We start from the raw sequence: 17,323 nt of genomic DNA on the forward strand, positions 1-17,323 counted from the left end.
ACAACTGGTCACAACCTCTCACAACCTAGCGGCTGACATTCGTGAAGAAGAAAAAAGATGTGTCACCGGCGGGGGGGCGAAGAGGAGAAAGTCCGGTAGTTACTGGGTCACGGTCTCAAGAAGATGCGAGGTCCAGCCGATATCGCTAACATGACCGACAGGTGGTTTTGTCGTGGTTGCAGTGGTAGCCGCGAGTTGCAAGGGCGATACGCAGAGCAAATAAGAGAACAAAAACCTAGCTTGTCGACCCACCACAAGCAACACCAGCAACACGCGATAATATGGACTAAGTAGGGCGTTGCGACACGCTACCGTAACTTGGCTTAACAGAAACAGCCAAGAGAAGCCAAAGACAGAAAAGACGAGCGAAGAAGAGGATAACAGGGGAGCGGAAATAGTGAAGAGAGAGGTAGTGGAGACCAGCGAGGTATGGAGGCACGCCAAACGAAAAAAGGCGTTAGTGTAAAGGGCAAGCTGCGGGAGGGGCCGTTGTAGGAGACGGTGGAACTTGGGGGGCAAACGCAACCAAAGAAAATAATGAGGCAAGGAAGAATAGGTTCGTGAGAATGTTCATGTGTTTTTTAATATTTGCTGTCGAGGAACGTTGGCGAAGCCAATTTAAAGGGGAAGGAAGAAGGCAAGGAAAGAAAGAACGACTGCGCTTGTGTCAAGTTTTACCATGTTCCACAATCACAAGCCAAAAATGTTCAAACAAGCGATACAGGACGGCAAGAACCAAGGTAGGCAAGAACATGTGTCGTGACGCTCCTGCCCTGTCAGCTCTATTATTATTTACTTGTCTCGCTCCTTCCTTGTAAGAATCTTCGTTGTCCCTTCCTCATCTTATTGCTGAGTTCGCCTTCCAACCACACTCGGTCACAAACGTACCTTCCTTGGTTTCCCTCCTTCCCTGGCGCACACGAAAGGAAGTAGAAGCCTGAAACTTGACGAAAACAATTCTGGCCAGCCATTTGTCTTGCGCCGCGCTCACTAGCTGACACAACGCGACGACCAGGGGCTGGCGACGGGCGTGTCGCGGACAGGGGAGTTCAATCAAACTAACACATGCCCGAAGCATGCCACCTGGTCGAACGATTCAACGTCGATAAAATTGATGGACGGCATGGGCAAGAGCAAGTCGTCATGTCTGGGATGTCGCTCCTTCCGTGATACCTACTATTTTCGCCTCTCGTAAATTTCAATTCGTGGCTGCCTACGGAAAGAGCGAAGAGCACACCGCGGGTGTCGCTTCCGAAGCTGAACTGTACACAGTCACAAGGAAGTCGGTCCCCTGTCCCAGTCCTCTGTCATCGTGTCTTGGTCTTGTGTCCACTACGGCGTCACTTTTTTTATATTTTTAGTCAGTCACTCACCAGCCCACCAATCGTTACGTCGACCAGTGCAGCACCTCCGGGCCTCTGTTTTCGTCCCCAATCCAGTGGACGACATTGTGCGCCTCGTCATTTGAGCACGCGATGTGCTGGATGGGGTTACTGTGTTCTCTTCAAGCCACACGCGTGTCATACACAACCACACAGCACACAGAAGGCAGTACAATGGAACATGGGGCGCCTGTTGCAGTTCGAGACAACGCGACTTGCTGACATGTGAAAGCGCCTGTGTCTGCTGTGTGCCTGCGTCTTCCTCCAACCTTCCCCCATCCCGGACGCAACCAACCTTATTCCGAAGCAATGACTACGCTTTACGACTGCTGCGCGGTCATTGTCACAACCAGGCATGCAGCGGCAACGGTTCTGCCGCGGGAAGTCGACTGTGACGTGGGCAGCAGCTGTAGGTTCTGCCATGTTTTGTATCTGCAATGGCATTTGGACATTGGCATGCGCATTCGGTGGAAGAACAGCCTCACTGACGAGACGCAGTCGCACTCAACATAGTCAACCACATGTCTCACACATGTCAGTGGCTTGTTCACTGCATCGTGAACATGTGGAGTTTATAGCACTGCACAATGTGCAGGAACTAAGATACGTCTCAATATTGTACCATTCTGTCTTATTTTAAATTTTGTTACAGGGTAAGTGGTACATCGACGACACCTGCCAACTCCGCCTGCATATCCAACGGTGTCCAGAAAGCGACCAAAACACCCTTGTGCTTGATTTCCTGCACTCAAACGAGACGCAGCAACCGGCCAGAGGCATGATAGAAGCTGAAAGATGTCGAATCCGGAAGACGAGACGAGGATGAAGAATATGGAGATTCAAGAAAAAACATGTGTGTGATGATATAACGATATCATGCCTGATATCAATTTTCGAGTTTCAATAAGTCTACTGTGCGGTGCCTCTGAAGATGTCCCGCAATCACTAACAATTAGGCTTTCCTACTTAAGCCAAAAATGGCCGCTAATTTTCAAAATTAGAAGGCAACATGCCAGAGTGGTTAATGGGTAAGACTCGAATTTCCATGTTCGATATATCTTATGGCTTCGGCCGCGTAGGTTCAAGTCCTGCTGTTGTCGTTTTTTTTGTCTTTTTCTGCGACATTTTCAGCCCTGAATCCTTCTATGCAACGGCTGCTCTTTTTTCATTTGATTTCGATTTACTGATGTTCTTCTTTTTTTTTTTTTTTTTTTTTTTGACTTCGTTCGCCTGTCGAATTACTGAATGTTGCCAAGGCCGAAAGCGGTGCTTCGCTTTGCAGCGGCTTTTCGACTTTGCTAGCTTCGCTGGAGGGAGTTGCTGCCGATTGGAGGTTTGGAGGGGTATGGCACCGGGGCTATCTGGGGAAAGCTACGCACGATAAGTCTAAAACCGGCAGCGCATTACTTCGGTCAAAAAAGAAGACGAATTTCCAATTGACGGCCAGCCATTGACGAGTCACACTTAAGCATCTCCTCGCATTGATTCAAGGGCACTTCAAGCAGCGTCCAGCCTTCTCGAACACACCAACCTCCCAATCTTCAACAACAATCCCTTCCAAACCTTCGAACCCATCCGAAACCATCCCACACAATGGCCCCGTCCGCTCCCCTCAGCACGGCGAAGCTCGCCTTTATCGGCGGCGGCAACATGGCCGGTGCCATCATTGGCGGTCTCCTGGCCGGCGGTGCCGACACGGCCAACATCTCCGTGTCCGAGCCCTGGGACGTCAACCGCGGCAAGATGGCGGCACTCGGCGTGCACACGACCACGTCCAACGGCGAGGTGGCTGCGTGGGCCGACCTCGTGGTGATCTCTGTCAAGCCGCAGGTCGCGGAGACCGCGTGCAAGGACATGGCCGCGGCCTGGAAGGAGCTTGGCGCGGACAAGAAACTGCCCCTCGTGGTCTCCATCGCCGCGGGCATCACAATTGACAGCCTGCGCGCGTGGACGACGACGGCCGCGGGCCGCGTGCCGCACGTGGTGCGCGTCATGCCCAACACGCCGGCGCTGGTGGGCGAGGGCGCGTCGGGTGTGTACGCAGGCGACGACATCACGGACGAGGAGCGCGAGCTGGTGACGCAGATGCTGTCGAGCGTCAGCAAGGCCACCGAGTGGGTGGCCCGCGAGGACCTGCTGGATGTCGTGACGGGCCTGTCCGGCAGCGGCCCTGCGTACTTTTTCGCCATGGTGGAGCACCTGATTACGAGCGCGACGGCGCTGGGTCTGCCGGTGGACCAGGCGAGCCGGCTGGCGAAGCAGACGTGCCTGGGGGCGGGCAAGATGCTGGTGCAGTCGAGCGACGAGCCGGGGCAGCTGCGCAAGAACGTGACGAGCCCCAATGGCACGACGCACGCGGCGCTGGTGAGCTTTGAGGAGAGCGGGTTCGAGGCGATTGTCAACAAGGCGGTCGACGCGGCCACGAAGCGGTCGGTGGAGCTGGGCAAGAAATAGGGGGCCAACACGACGGCCACACGTTGTGGCGACAAAAGGACACATTGTCAAAATCGCCGAGACGAATTATTAAAATACGGTTTACAAGGACACCGAAGATGAAGAAATATTGGATGATGTGGGTGAGAATGCTTACGAACCAACTTAACCGCAGATACTATCTAGAGACAAGACGCCGTCCGTGCGAATAGGAGAAGGAAGCAACTCGGACGTGGGAACAGAACAGACAAAATATCAGAACAAACAACTTCCCACGGGACCGTCCATTTATACGTCGGTAGACCTACTTTTCACAGCCAACAGCCGGGGGTGGCGCAGTTGGCGACACCCCTACGTCGGCCACGTCCTTGGAGCTGCTGGTGGATGGACACACGCCGGCTGCGGCCGTTGGTGTGGATGGGGCTGGGACCGTCGACTCGCTGCTGGTGCTGGAGTCACTTGCGGTCTTGCTCTCTTCACCCTCTTCCTCTTTATGTACCAGAACCTTCTTGCCGTGCAGGTAGCCCTCCTTGTCGACCAGTGTGCTGTAGTCCACACCGTCCGTGTACTCCTCGCCGTCGCGCACATACCACTTGGCAAACAGGTCGTTTTGGATCCAGATGACCTTGCCGAGCGCCTTCACGAGACCCATTTTGCGGCGCATGGACAGCCGCGGATGGCCCAGGATGGCCTCCGTCAGCACTTCCTGGATCAGCGACAGCGTCATGCCAATGTGGACGTACTCGACGTGCAGCGGGTGGGAGCGGCCGAGGCCGACGTGCATCATGCCGACCTTGTCGAGGTACTCCCAAAAGGCCATCTGGGACGGGTCGCTGCAGAGTTTGGCCAGGTAGGCGCGCAGAAACATCTTGCGGTGCTGGATCTGGGGGGAGTTCTCGTCGGGGACCTCGTCCATGGGGCCGTCGAAGGAGGTGGAGCGGAGCTGGAAGGCGCGGGCCGTGATGTCGTACTGGAGCAGTTTGCGGTAGACAATATTGGTGACGGCAGGAATGAGGGCCTCGACATACTTGGCGCCGCTTATGAGGTGTTCAATGTCAGCTGCATTGCGTTGTTAGTGATGTATATACGGATGCATCCATCGTTGTGGGGGCTTTGTTCCTGGCGTACAGCTGCTGAAATCAAGAAAGCTGTGGAGGTACTGGACGCGCGACTCAAGGTTCGTGTAGATGTCCTTGCGGTCGATGTGCCGCATGTCGACGTTGCGTCCAGTCATGATGGCGTTGTGCGGGAGAGTGATGACAGTAATGGTAACGTTGACGATATGTGCGTCCTTGGCCGATCAAGTCATCTACAAAGTCAACACAGAGAGTTGTGTACGTGTGGTATTCTATTTATTCTATATAAAAGGACGACCTGCCGCGTTTTTGTAGCGCTTTAAAGACACTCCATCGAGTGGTGTGAGGTTTTCTAGCCTTTCTTCGCGCCTGTTAAACTAAGAATCCAAAAAAGCAGCCTAGACGGACAGCAAGCGTCAAGATGTGGCCTGGCTCTGCCGTGACGGCACAGCTCGCCTGATGCATCCTTGCGGAGAAGATCACGCCATGTTGCCTGCCCACAATGGAACAGTCAGGCCACAACGCCAGAGTAAGGCGGCGAAAGGCGATGCTTCAAATTGTCACTGGAGTATGCACGTCACTGTCAAAATATCAAATGAAACGTCCTATTACAAAACAATAAAAGCTGACTGACTGCCGATTCGACGACGGACATATCCGTATATCCACAATTCCGTCAATGTGAATAGTTTTGATATAGAATGCGTGTAAAAACTCGCAAAGCAGAGCCATTTTCCTTTCCTCTCTCGCGTTCCACATGATGCCCTCGACCACCGCTCTCCATTCACGGCAGAGCCTTGGCCTGCGGCAGCACCCCGCTGCAGTCTGTCAGCGCGTTGAGATCCGCCACGCCCAGCAGACTCAGCCGCACGTACGCCGACGCGTACGCGGCCGTCCACCGGTCCTGCGTCGCTGCGTCTGCGCCCGAGTAGGTCCGCCACAGCGCGTGCGTCGCCGGGTCGCGCGCCACGGCCACGTCCGATGCGATGCGGTAGACGCCCAAGGGCGCGTGGGGCGCGCGCGTCTCGGCGTAAAACTTGGTGTCAAAGACGCCGTCGGTCGTGTCTTGGGGGGCGCCTGCGCGCGCCAGGTCGGTAAAGTACTGGCGCGAGACGGAGTGCGCGCCGAGGAGCGCGACCAGGTCGACGGCCGTAAACGTCTTGGCGATCATCTTGCGCAGAATGGTCTGCGCGTCGTCCGTGGGCTTGGGGATGAGCTCGTGCGGCGGCGGCGGCGTGCTGCCGGCGTTGAAATCGGGGCGCCCGACAAACGCGCGAATCCGGGGCCCGCCCGGGCACGTCACGGCGGCCACAATGGCACCGATCTGGATGAGGTCGGCGACGGACGGTGGGTGGGGCGAGTACCGGCCGAATTCGCTGTGCCAGCTCATGATCAGATGGGCAATGTCGGCAAGGCCGCGGTTCTCGCGGCGCTGGAGCTCGCCGTCCGCCAGCAGGATGGATCCGTCGGCGCCGCCGTTGCCCGGGCCCATGCTCGTGTTCTAGACGGCCGCATCATGAAAGCCAATGCGGATGGCGCTGCGGGCAAGGGCCGAGCAGCGGGTGCCGTTGTTCTCGGAAAAGGCGACCACCATGGCGGGCACAATGTAGCTCCAGATGCAGCAGGTGTCTGTGCCGCAGGCAGGACTATTGAGCCCGCCGTTGCCGGCCTTGTTCACCGCGTCTGGCCGCGTATAGACGACGGTGGGGTCGACAACGGCCGTGGACTCGCCCTGGAGGATGCTGCGGATGGCCTCGCCCGCGGGCGTCTTGGCGCCATGAGTGGCAAGATCAGCGAGAAGGGTGGTCGAGGGGCCGTCCGTGCTGGCATTCTGTCGAGCTACATATCCGTGGAGATCGTGCAGAACGGCGCTGAAGCCAGGATGCGCATCGACTCTGCAAGAGAGGGCCAGAAGGATGCCAAGGAGTATTCTTTGGCGCATTGTAGTATGTATGTTGGCTGTGGACGCAGCTGTTGCTTGGATATGGCGATAGTAATGACCGTATGGAAAGGATGCTGGGGTGGTGTTGCCAATGGGATGTCGCGAGAACAAACACGTCTGGTAAGATATCTGAGGCAAGGCTGCATGATCGTTTGTGAAGCTATATATGTCTTTGTGCGTCTTCCCAGGAAAGAACACAAAGATCAGCCCATTGTGCTGGCCTCCTGCCGAAAAGGCGGAGTCAACAAAAGGCAAGACACGGAAAGAGCCACCAAATATTCATCTTCAGCAGGTGCAGTATGGCAACACCGTCCTTGCCCCTTGCCCTTTCTACAAGTATTATTCTTCAATGGAATATGCCATTTGTTGTCTACGATTACAGATTTAATTGTATTTGGTCACGCTCACGGGAACAGATGAAACATTGTATTGCCTTGCGGCGCTTTTATTGAAATATCTAAGTCAGGAGCACAAGCTCAACCATGGGATAGCAGGTATATTCCTGGCTACGTTGGTATGGGAGCACGGCTGGGGGTAGGAGGATGTGACCGTCAATATGGAGGTCATGTACATGGACTGAATTTTTTGATGTTTTGTGGTAGCCATTGCTCAATCCATAAGGGAGAGCACGACTGTTTTCCGAGTTTTTTTTTCTGTTTTGTGGATTTTCTGGTGAGAGTGAAAGGAACACTTGCAGGAGTCTCCAAAAGCCGAGCCCGAAACACGACTTCGAAAACAAGGATCGTGAAAAACTAAAAACTTTTGTCAATACGGCCAACAGTGGAAATCGCAGGAGGCAGATCACTTCCCCTCAATCAGAAATTGGCAGGGACATGTGAGGGAAACGGTGTCTACTTCTCTCTCCTTGGTTAGCGTAACTGGCATCAACAATGGGCAAGGAAACAGGCTGTCTACTGATCGGAAGCAGAGTCAGACTCATCGAAATACATGTCTCCTAGAATGCACGTCACGAAGCCGGAATCGGTCACCGCGAACGGGTTGGCGACAGGCGACTGTGCTGGGACAAGGTCAGGACGGCGGGTGTTCTCCGACGAAGACTCCGAGACGACTGTGGTCGTCGCCGCGGGCGGGTTGACGTGGATCTCCGTGTGGCGCTGGACCTCGACAGCGGTCGAGAAACCGTGGTCGGGGCCCACGTGCACGTGCACGTTGGTGTCGGTGAACGGGGTGCCGGTGCGCGACGGTGCCGAGGGGAAGACGGTCTCCTCGGTGGAGGGGGTGGCGGGCACGTCGAGCGGATGTTGAGTCTGGTAAGCCTGGTGAGTCTGTTTCTTTGCGAGATCAGCATGGAGGGAGGCCAGGTTGCGGCCCTCCCACTTGGCACTGTAAAACGTCAGCAAGCCATTGAGCTTGATGAGGGAGTGGACGTAGGTGAACAAGATGTAGGCCCAGAGGAGTTTGAGGTCCCCGGGGTGGCGCCAGAAATAGGCGAACGGCTTGACCATCTTGAAGGCAAACATCCACACAAGCAGAGGAAGGAGAGAGAAGAGGAGGCTGGTCGACGGGACAGTGATGCTGCTGTCGCCAACGCGGCCGTGGTCGATGGTTCCATCCACGTTGTAGCCAATGGGGTTGACGGGACCGTTCGCGCGGTAACCGGACAGGTCCGACTGGGCAAAGGCGTACAACAAGAGAGGATCATAGAACAGGGCAAAGTTGGTAAAGAGCGACAAGTACACGGCGTAGACGCTCCACGGCTGGGTGTACCAGACGTGGAGAGACGTCAGACTCGTCGAGTTGCTTCGCCACGTGGTGCGCACCCAGCGCTTCAGGCCGCCGGTGAACTTGGCCGCACTGCCAAGCGATGTGGTGATGAGGGTCTCCGGGCGGTATTGGATCTTGACGCGCCAGCCGTGGGCGATGCACCAGCGCGTGATGAAGTTGTCGTCGTCCACCGCCAGGGGACCGACGAGGCCGAACAGAAAGTAGTCGTTTAAGAAGCCGCGGAGGAAGTTGGGGTCCTGCAGAATCGACGTCCGCACAAGCGAGGTGCGGCCAGAAACGACAAAGACGCCACCATCGACCGCATTGGACGATCGGATTTCGAAGTTGTGTCTCTCGAGATAGAGGCACTGGACCATGCTGAGGATGCGATGGTGCAGGCTGCCGTGCTCTTCGTCTCGAGTGACGCGTTTGTTGGTCCCGACAATGCCCACCTTGGGATCACGGTCAAAAGCGGGTAGCGCGTACTCCAGGAACGTGTCCTTCCACAGGACATGGTCGTCCATGAGCACGCAGATTTTCGTCGTGGCACGGCGAGCGCCGGTCACGGTCTGGACCCGCTTGTTTGCTTCCGCGGCCGCCAGGACTTCGATCGCAACCCCAGAACACTATTGGGGGAGAGTACGGCGGAGCCGACGGCAGACGGAGAGAGTTTCACGGCGGAGGGCCTCGCCAGCGGTGACCACAACAATCTTGGAGGGCAGGTTGCGGGCCGCGCTGACGATGCCGGTCTGAAAGTGGGCATTATTAGGATCAATGGTTGGCACAATCACCGTTGCGTCACGGCTGGTGATTGTCGGAATGGTCAAGGGCTCGGCCGGGCGGTACATCCAAAAGGAGACGAGATGCACGACCTGGCGGAGGTAGCGCCACACGAATAGAATCACAAAGGCAATGGTCCAGCTGGACCACCACTCCTTGCCAATTCCATCGGCGGGGCACGTGTTGTCATAAGTGTAAATAGGGGCGGGCATCTTGGAGGTTGACAAGGAAGATGCCGTCAGAAGAGTGGATAGCAAATAAGAAACGACAAAAGAAAGGCCTGTTGGGTAACAGACAGGGAGGAAATGGAGGAGGGCGGGTGAGGAGAAAGGAAACAAGAGAAGAGGGTCAAAGAGCGGCCGTGATGCTTCCTTTATAGAGAGAGAAGGAGGAGTGAGCTGTCCATGGCCACGATGCGATGAACAGTCGTGGGGGATCTGAACGACAGAAGCTGCTCCGTGTGTCCTCTTGTTCGGGCCGGACAGCCTGTGCTGGCTGGACGCAGAACATGTTCTCGTGCATGGCTAGGTGATGTTTGATGTTTTGTGGCGGTTGTTTTGGCTGATGTGATTTTGTTGTTTTCGGGGACAATGGGTCGTGGAGTGCAGTCAAGTCGACCACGATACTGGGAACTGCCGACTGGAACGAGGGGAGCTTGGCGGTGGACATGTGAGAGGAACAGCCAAAGGGCGTTGCACCTCAAGTGTTCCATCGATTCCGGCTGGCATCAAGCATCCATGTACACGAGCGTGTCGGAAGACGAGAAGAGAGAAGAGAGGCTCCGGGTGCTAGTCGAGAGTGTCAGAATCTCAGGACATGTGGCAAGAAAACATCGCAGCAACTACAAAGACTGGGGACAGAAGGCTGGCAGCCTCTGGGAGTGGCAGCCTTACTTGGTGACGGGCCCGTCTCGATAGGTCGGAATCTGCTTTCAATGCGGCAGTTTTTCTTTGTTCAGAGGAAGCCATAGACGCATTTCCTTCGGTTGTGGGGAAAGACGGTGCTGTTTGTACATTGAAAGGGGCCAAGTTGTGTGCGTGGATCGAAAGTGATACTTGATATGTTCATCGCACAAATAATGCTTGTTTTTATTTATTTATTTATATTTTTTTTAAAAAAAGAACAAATCCTACTTTGTGCATACAACATCAGCTGTAGTGTTTTTGAACAAGAACAACGGAGTTTTGTTGACTGTTAAAACAATACACAATACGTTTGTTCACATCTAATCGCAACCAACTCCATTGTTCACGAAAATGGCACAACCATGACTTATATGAATCGACGGATTTCCTGCCTCTGATTCAAACATGACCTTCTCTCCCATCCGCAACAACAACAACTCTCAACGGCATTCTCTTGCAAGACCAGTACAGACCGGAGAACAACCTCTGCTTGACGTGTCTTCTTTTCTCTGGTAGAAAAGCCCCAAGACACAGACCACCAAACAGAATCCGTCTCTCATTATTCTTTGCGGTTGCTGGAAGCAAGAAAAGCCAAGTATTCCAACCTTTGACTCGGACGAACAGGACAACAGAAAGACGACCGACGGACCAGCCCAGACTCATTGACTCAGCCCACGTCTCCAACGAACCAACTCAACATCATCATAGGACTCATGTCGGACAAAATGTCTCCCATCGGCTTCAGCGCAGACGACATTCCCCTCCAGTCGCTCGACATTCCTCGTCGCGACGTGTCTCCGTCGCCGTTGCTTCTGCCGTCGCCCGCGTTTGAACGTGAGCTCGCCTCTCTGTCTCTGGCCCTGGCCGCCTCGTCTCCATCGGTCTCGGACCAGACCTTTGTTTCCGCTGCTGAACGGCCTCCCTGGTCGCCCCTCCCGTCGCCTTCGCTCTCGTCGCTGGTGCCCCGTCCTCTGTTTGCTGCTCCCCTTGTCTTGCCTCGTTCGCCCATGTTCCGCCTGGCCCAGCCCGCTGTTGCCCGCGAGTCGCTCGTCTTCCGTCGCCGCCAGATCTACCTGAACGTCTACGCTCCTCCGGCTGTTGTGGTCCCCGGTCTCCCCAAGTTAGACAGGGTCAGCAAGCCCCGTGCCCTTTCTCACAAGTCCCAGGCCGCTTTTCGCGCCCGCCGCGAAGCCGAAGATGCGTTGATTATGCCGCCGATTCTGTATACGCCGCCACCACAGCCGCAGCCGCACAAGGTCTTCCCCTTCCGGCAAGACTACATTCACAGCTTCAAGCCGGACCTTCCTGTCCACCTATGTGAGTCGCCTGCGACTGTTTCTCCCAAGGCTGATGCCCCCGTTTCGACCTCTCTGGAAATTTTCCCGATAACTACCCTGCCTTTGTCGTCTTCTTCGACGTCCGCTTCGTCTCCGTCGCCACGTCCGCTGCTCGAGGAGCGTACTTCCCCGATCCCCATCCCAGGTGCTCGTCGCCGGCGATTCCCCCCGGTCCGCCGCTCGTCTGTTCTCTTTGACCGTCTTCCTAACCGGGCTGATTACGACTCGGACTCCAGCTCGTCTGCCTCTTCGTCCTTCATCTGCAAGTCGCCTCGCCGCTACCCCCGATCGCCCCACCCTAAACTCCTTGGTCTTCCTCAATTTCCCATTGATCCCGACTCGTCCGACGAGGAAAGTGAGGAGTAGTCGGAGGACGAGTGGTGGAGGGTGAGGAGACAGCGGGAATCACAATCCTTCCAGGTGAGTACTTTAGTGTTGAGCAAGGACCCATCTCTTGTCTTTGTCCTACTGCCTACTTTTTTGATTTCTTCTCATTGTTTGTCAATACCGCCAGGCTAGTGTTTTTTTCGTATTCCATCCTAATAGTCATTAAAATATAAGATGGTCAAAAAACAAATGAAACGATACTCTCTCTATACATAAGGTGAGACTTTTCATTTTCTTTTATTAAATTAAACCTTTAAGCAACGCAGCCAAGTTGTTCCCAAATCATGCACCTTGTGACCCGAACGAAAGAATAATAAAAGAAACGGCAACTTGAGCACTCGTACGAACGCCACTTCAGTGCTTCATTGCCCGCCGTTTCTGGCAATCCAGCGCGGTGTACTGATTCGGGTTGGCCGCAGCATGCGGAAAGTAAACTGGCACGCACTTGTCACCGTCATCGTCGTCTTCGTCACCGTTTTCGTCGTAGCCTTTTCCCCGTTCATCCCCCCATAGGTCCTCCAAGACGAGACCCCCCTGGGCGCGGACTTGTTTCTTGAGAGCAGCAATATAGCGAAGAGCATGGTCCAGCTGTGTCTCGAGCGTTTTCATGTGGGCCACACGCTCATTGTTGGTGAGAATGACAGCCTTGAGGCTAGTGACGCGGTTCTCAAGGTTCCACTTTTCGTTTTGAAGCTTTCTGTTCTTGGTCTGCAGCTCGTGGACCTGTGATTCAAGTCCGGAAATGATGCACTTCTCATTCGCTATATTTCCTGAGTGGTCGTCGACTGTGTCTTCAGAGCTCGGGGACAACCCGGCGTCCTCTCCAATATCCTCCTGGCGCTGTCCTTGGACGCTGGCATTGTACCCGGCCTGGTACTTATTCTTGGCAATATGGACGTTACCAGAAGATGCTGATGTGACCTGGGCACCGTCGATATCTGTAGAGGAGGAGGGACTGGCAGTCTCGAGGCTGTCACAGATGTCTTCAGACCTCTTTGGGCCTTCCACTGCAGCAAATGACATCTCTTCCGCGTCAAAGAACTCCTCATCCTCGTCATTGCTGTCGATGTCCATGTCATGAAAGTCTGTGTCCGAGAATTCGGTGAGAGTAGTGATGGTGGATGGAGTTCTGACAAGATATGGGTCGTCCATAGCGACATATTGCTGCATCACTGCTTGATTATCGCTTGGCATCACAGGACCACGTATGCTATTGAAAACGGGGCTCGTCAGGTCAAGGGACATGGCCTTGCTTTTGATTGTTGTCGTCTTGTTGTCGTCGCTGTGGTTCAATATGAATAGAAGACGGTAGAGACGAGCCGAGTTCACATTTTGTATTGGAAATGAGCATAAAACGAGCGGATTTTGAGTTGCTGAATGTAAAGGAGAGTTGACGGACATGTGAAGAGGTCAAAATAATTGAGATGAAGGTGAAATGAAAATAAAAATGACACGACAGTACAAAACGTGAGACTAGCCACCCAACACGGACTCGAAAGTGAACAGTGGAAGGAGACAAGGAGACAAAAAACAGAGTAAACACAACATCAAATGGAAAATAAAACCGAATTGTACTGAATAGAATTTTGCAGATTGATCGCACAGATATCGGACAACCCAAGGCATACTACGGTGCATCTCCCGCCGCGGTCCTCTAGTCATTATCTTCTTATCCCTGCTGTACTTCTGTTTTTTTTATTGTTCCCCAACGGATATTCATCCAAGTCGACAGCAACATCGGATTGACGTAGAACTGAGAAAAATCTAAACATCTCCTCGTTCAAGTAAGTGGATTCTGTGAGGTGTCGATCATTTTAGTGGACCAGACTCACTAAATTAGCGCTGTGCAACGGGCGCTAATAACATATCCCCGCTATTTCTCTAGCGGACGGTACCTGCAAACACCATTGACAGACGGCTAGGCTTAGGACCCCGGAGCGAGATCGACAAGGCGGCGCGTCCAAATTACAGTGTAAGTCGCACTTCAAGTCGGACACAGCCTGGCCGACATCAACGGCCATAGGCGATCCGATGGTCACGACTACCACCTCCACCAAGTACCTCACGATCTCGCAATGCTCCGGGACAGATGCAAACGCAGAGAATAAATGAAACAGCAGCTTCATTGTTTTAACAGGTCCCAAAACAATGGGCGATTCGACTCGACCAGCACGCTCAATAGCTCTCTCGTCGTTCGCTCCCTGAATCACTCCAGAGATTCTTCCGTGCCTTGACTCCAAAACCTGTGTCATCCCCTATCCCCTTTGCAATTTATGTGCTCTCTCTGCCGTGCGTCAACTTGGTGGACCTTGTTGTGCTTTTATTTCTAGCGTCCTTTTCACCATGTCACCCACGTCTTTCATGCAAGTTTTTCCAACTTCATTTTCATCTGCATAACTGCTAGCACATGGCCCTCATTCCTATCAACTCCATATATCAACCTTAATTATCAACTGCACCTGTGCAGCCTACGTAGGCTTCGTAATGTGCTTGATGCTGTAGAACTCGTTGGTCCACCGGAGCATCGTGGCCGCCTCGGCGTCCACAATTGCCTTGACGCCCGGGTTGACGGCCCAGTTTTCGGCGTACGCATCCGAGCAGTGGCTGCCGCCCTGCACCACGGTCACCGGCACATTGGCACTGCTGGCCAGCGGTCCGCCAGGGCGCTGGCTCGAGCTCACCGACGCCGCCCGCCACGGGTCCACTTCGCCGTTGGTGTAGATGATGCGCGGCGTGCGGCTGGGCGGCACCGACCACCCACCCGTGTAGCCGTTGAAGCCCGCAATGGTGGTGCCGTGCTCGAGCCCGAAGCCGCCCGCCATGGCAGGAAACTGCGCATTGCAAATCTCCAAAAAGTAGTTGTAGTCGAGCTGCCGGGAGACGATGGTGGGCTGGCCGACGGGTGCGGCGGTCTGGAACCAGGCCAGGGGGTTGTTGCACAGGAGCCACCAGTACTGGCGGCCGACAAAGTTGCCAGGCGTGATGTCGAGGTACATTGAGCTGGAAGCGTTGGTGAAGCGCAGGCACTCGGTGTTGTACGTGCCCTGGAAATCGTCGTAGCCATACACATCACAGACTGCAAGGACGGTTCGTTAGCGTAGGATGAGAGTTGGAAAACGGGGAGAGGCACGACCATAACAGGAATTGGCACATACAGTCGGGAAGAAGGTAGTCGATTGTCCACTTGGCATAGCCAGCCAGTGCCTTGGTGACGCCGACTCCGCTTTTTCCTGGCACGGGGTTGCCAGAGCCGTCCCAGACGTTCTGCAGTGACCGACGTGTTAGCAGTCATTCCTTCTTTAGGCCAATGGCACAGAAAATGAGTGCTGACCTCAATATAATCACAGAACTGGTAGTACGGGCTGGAGCCGTAAAGGGGCGTGCTGAAGAATTGCGTGCTCTGAAGCAGAAGAGGTCCAATGGATATGGTTCTAAATGTGTTAGAGTCCAAAAAAGAACGGGGGGGAGAACACCAGAAACCAGAGGCGACGCAATACAGCAGATGAAAAGTCGTACCTTGCAAAATCACCATCAGTCAAATCCTGCAGTTTGAAGGAAGTCTTTAGTGCCAGCTTCTGGGCGTTCGTGCCGTGCTGCAGAACATTGTCAATGTAGGAGGCCACATTCGTGAGGTCGATGCTGCAGTTCTGCGGCGTCGCTTGCCGCACCACCTCAAAGTACTGCCAAAAGTCGCCAATCGCCTCGACCACGCCGCTCGTCGCATAGTACGCCCAGAACGGGCTCGTATGGTCCTTGGCCTCGGGCTGGCCGGCTGCCAGGTTGGCCTCCCACCCAGCCAGGGCGCCCGCGTACGAGCCGCCCGCCAGCACCCACGGCGCCTTGGTGGGCTTGCTCTTGCCGGACGTGTCAAACGGCGGCACCCAGTTGTTGGCAAAGTAGGTAAAGTCGCGCAGGGCCTGGTCGACGGTGAGGTACTTGAGATTCTTGACGGTCAGCTGCTCGTAGGGGGAGCTCTCGCCCCAGTAGCGGTGCTCCAGAATCACCACAGCGCCGCCGACGGCCTCGCCAAAGTAGCCCGTGATGCGCTGGTTGGAAAGGTACGTGGCGTTCCAGTCCGTGCCAGACTGCTCCCCGGGACAGGTCAAGACGATGGGCGAGCCGGGCCCCTTCCAGAACTCGGTGCTATACCAGAAGCGCTGCGAGAAGGTCCCAAGATGCGGACTGTTGTGATCAATGGGCTGGTTGAAGGTGCCCCAGCCAAAGGTGGGAGCAGGGGGCGTGCTGCCTCCGTGCCCACCGCCTCCTCCACCTCCGTTCGGTGTCCCAGGATCGGGACCGCAATAGCCCTTGGACCTGCCATGGCTGGCAGCAGCCACCTTGTCGGAGACACCGGGGCTGAAGGTGCCTTTGATCAATCCGGGGGGCTTGAAGCCGACTGGCCACGGGCCAACGGCAACGGTGCGTTGAGCAGCGGCCCAGACGACCGTCACAATGGCAAAGGCGAACTTCATGACCTCAATATAAGGCCAAATTAATAGCAGAAGTAGGAGAGAGAAGAAGTGAAATGGAGAATGAACGAAATGATAAAGCTGCAGAGAAGCTCGGCAGTGAGTGCTGTGCCTCTCTAGCTATCCCACGTACAAAGGATAAGGGCAGCACCTCCATCTTAAATACGTAAAACAGAGATGCGCAATATAGAACGGAAGTCCTCGTGGACGGTAAGGAGAAAAGGGGACAGGTAAAAACAGAGGACCACCGAGCGTCACGTTCCACAAAGGTTCGTCGCTTGAGGAGGCACGGTCACTGAGCACTGAGTCAAGACCCACATGATGGCCACCCAACTATGCAGATTGCCGCTTGCTTCTGTTCAACGAGGGCGCGACGATGAAGAAGCAAAGGGACGAGCAGCTCCACACACATCCATGCAGCTCGACTTTGCCCATTTCGGCCGTGCTGTGTGACGGTCGTTCATTTTTGTTGAATTTAATTTCAATGTTAGCGCTTGACGCGGTGGAAGGAATCCGGATCGGTTGAGACGGCCGTCGATTTTGCTCGGAGGAAGACAACGAGTCCAGAGTCACCCGCAAAGTCAGAAGGGCGTGTCCTTGACGCTGGGTGGGGGATAATGCACGACCTGCAACCAGTGAGGAGGGGCAGCTGCAAGGGAAAGGAAGACCTTTGCCAAGTAAATTCGGAATCAATTCCACCTGGGAACTCATTTGCATGCACCGCCGATTGGAGTTTTGCTAATCTCCTTTTTTTTTGAGCCCGTACGACTTTGTCAGACGTCGAGAGGTCAAATGTGTGTAGAAGGGTCGTCGTTTTCTTCCAGTTGTTCTAGAAGGATATCCCTCGCATCGACGTTGTGGATGTCGAACCAGGCAACCAATCACAG

General features: G+C 54.7%; 7 protein-coding genes and 1 non-coding gene across 8 annotated transcripts; 2 read left to right on the forward strand and 6 right to left on the reverse strand.

Moving 5' to 3' along the window:
- The first annotated feature begins 2,385 nt into the window (after nucleotides 1-2,385).
- Nucleotides 2,386-2,482, forward strand: SPBR_09490. Its single transcript has one exon. It is a non-coding gene; the product is annotated as a tRNA-Ser (tRNA).
- A 441-nt stretch (nucleotides 2,483-2,923) lies between these two features.
- On the reverse strand, nucleotides 2,924-5,049 carry SPBR_02465 (uncharacterized protein; the record flags this gene model as incomplete). The annotated part of the gene is made up of 3 exons (XM_040760768.1): nucleotides 2,924-3,821; nucleotides 4,124-4,852; nucleotides 4,976-5,049. The coding sequence occupies 3 exons, from the start codon at nucleotides 5,047-5,049 to the stop codon at nucleotides 2,924-2,926; spliced, it is 1,701 nt and encodes a 566-aa protein (XP_040620088.1).
- Nucleotides 5,050-5,675: 626 nt separating this feature from the next.
- On the reverse strand, nucleotides 5,676-6,383 carry SPBR_03222 (uncharacterized protein; the record flags this gene model as incomplete). Its single annotated transcript, XM_040761525.1, has 1 exon — nucleotides 5,676-6,383. The coding sequence occupies one exon, from the start codon at nucleotides 6,381-6,383 to the stop codon at nucleotides 5,676-5,678; it is 708 nt and encodes a 235-aa protein (XP_040620089.1).
- Nucleotides 6,384-6,392: 9 nt separating this feature from the next.
- On the reverse strand, nucleotides 6,393-6,833 carry SPBR_03328 (uncharacterized protein; the record flags this gene model as incomplete). The annotated part of the gene is made up of 1 exon (XM_040761630.1): nucleotides 6,393-6,833. One exon carries the CDS (start codon nucleotides 6,831-6,833, stop codon nucleotides 6,393-6,395), a length of 441 nt encoding a protein of 146 aa, XP_040620090.1.
- Nucleotides 6,834-7,744: 911 nt separating this feature from the next.
- SPBR_02596 (uncharacterized protein) lies at nucleotides 7,745-9,550 on the reverse strand (the record flags this gene model as incomplete). Its single annotated transcript, XM_040760899.1, has 2 exons — nucleotides 7,745-9,184; nucleotides 9,221-9,550. 2 exons carry the CDS (start codon nucleotides 9,548-9,550, stop codon nucleotides 7,745-7,747), a joined length of 1,770 nt encoding a protein of 589 aa, XP_040620091.1.
- Nucleotides 9,551-10,968: 1,418 nt separating this feature from the next.
- On the forward strand, nucleotides 10,969-11,946 carry SPBR_03059 (uncharacterized protein; the record flags this gene model as incomplete). Its single annotated transcript, XM_040761362.1, has 1 exon — nucleotides 10,969-11,946. One exon carries the CDS (start codon nucleotides 10,969-10,971, stop codon nucleotides 11,944-11,946), a length of 978 nt encoding a protein of 325 aa, XP_040620092.1.
- A 375-nt stretch (nucleotides 11,947-12,321) lies between these two features.
- SPBR_03119 (uncharacterized protein) lies at nucleotides 12,322-13,212 on the reverse strand (the record flags this gene model as incomplete). The annotated part of the gene is made up of 1 exon (XM_040761422.1): nucleotides 12,322-13,212. One exon carries the CDS (start codon nucleotides 13,210-13,212, stop codon nucleotides 12,322-12,324), a length of 891 nt encoding a protein of 296 aa, XP_040620093.1.
- A 1,223-nt stretch (nucleotides 13,213-14,435) lies between these two features.
- On the reverse strand, nucleotides 14,436-16,439 carry SPBR_02506 (serine-type peptidase; the record flags this gene model as incomplete). The annotated part of the gene is made up of 4 exons (XM_040760809.1): nucleotides 14,436-15,043; nucleotides 15,123-15,231; nucleotides 15,299-15,398; nucleotides 15,484-16,439. The coding sequence occupies 4 exons, from the start codon at nucleotides 16,437-16,439 to the stop codon at nucleotides 14,436-14,438; spliced, it is 1,773 nt and encodes a 590-aa protein (XP_040620094.1).
- Nucleotides 16,440-17,323: the final 884 nt, after the last annotated feature.

The sequence above is a fragment of the Sporothrix brasiliensis genome (genome assembly GCF_000820605.1).
Source record: "Sporothrix brasiliensis 5110 chromosome Unknown Cont17, whole genome shotgun sequence".
In the NCBI taxonomy this organism is placed as follows: Eukaryota; Fungi; Ascomycota; class Sordariomycetes; order Ophiostomatales; family Ophiostomataceae; genus Sporothrix; species Sporothrix brasiliensis.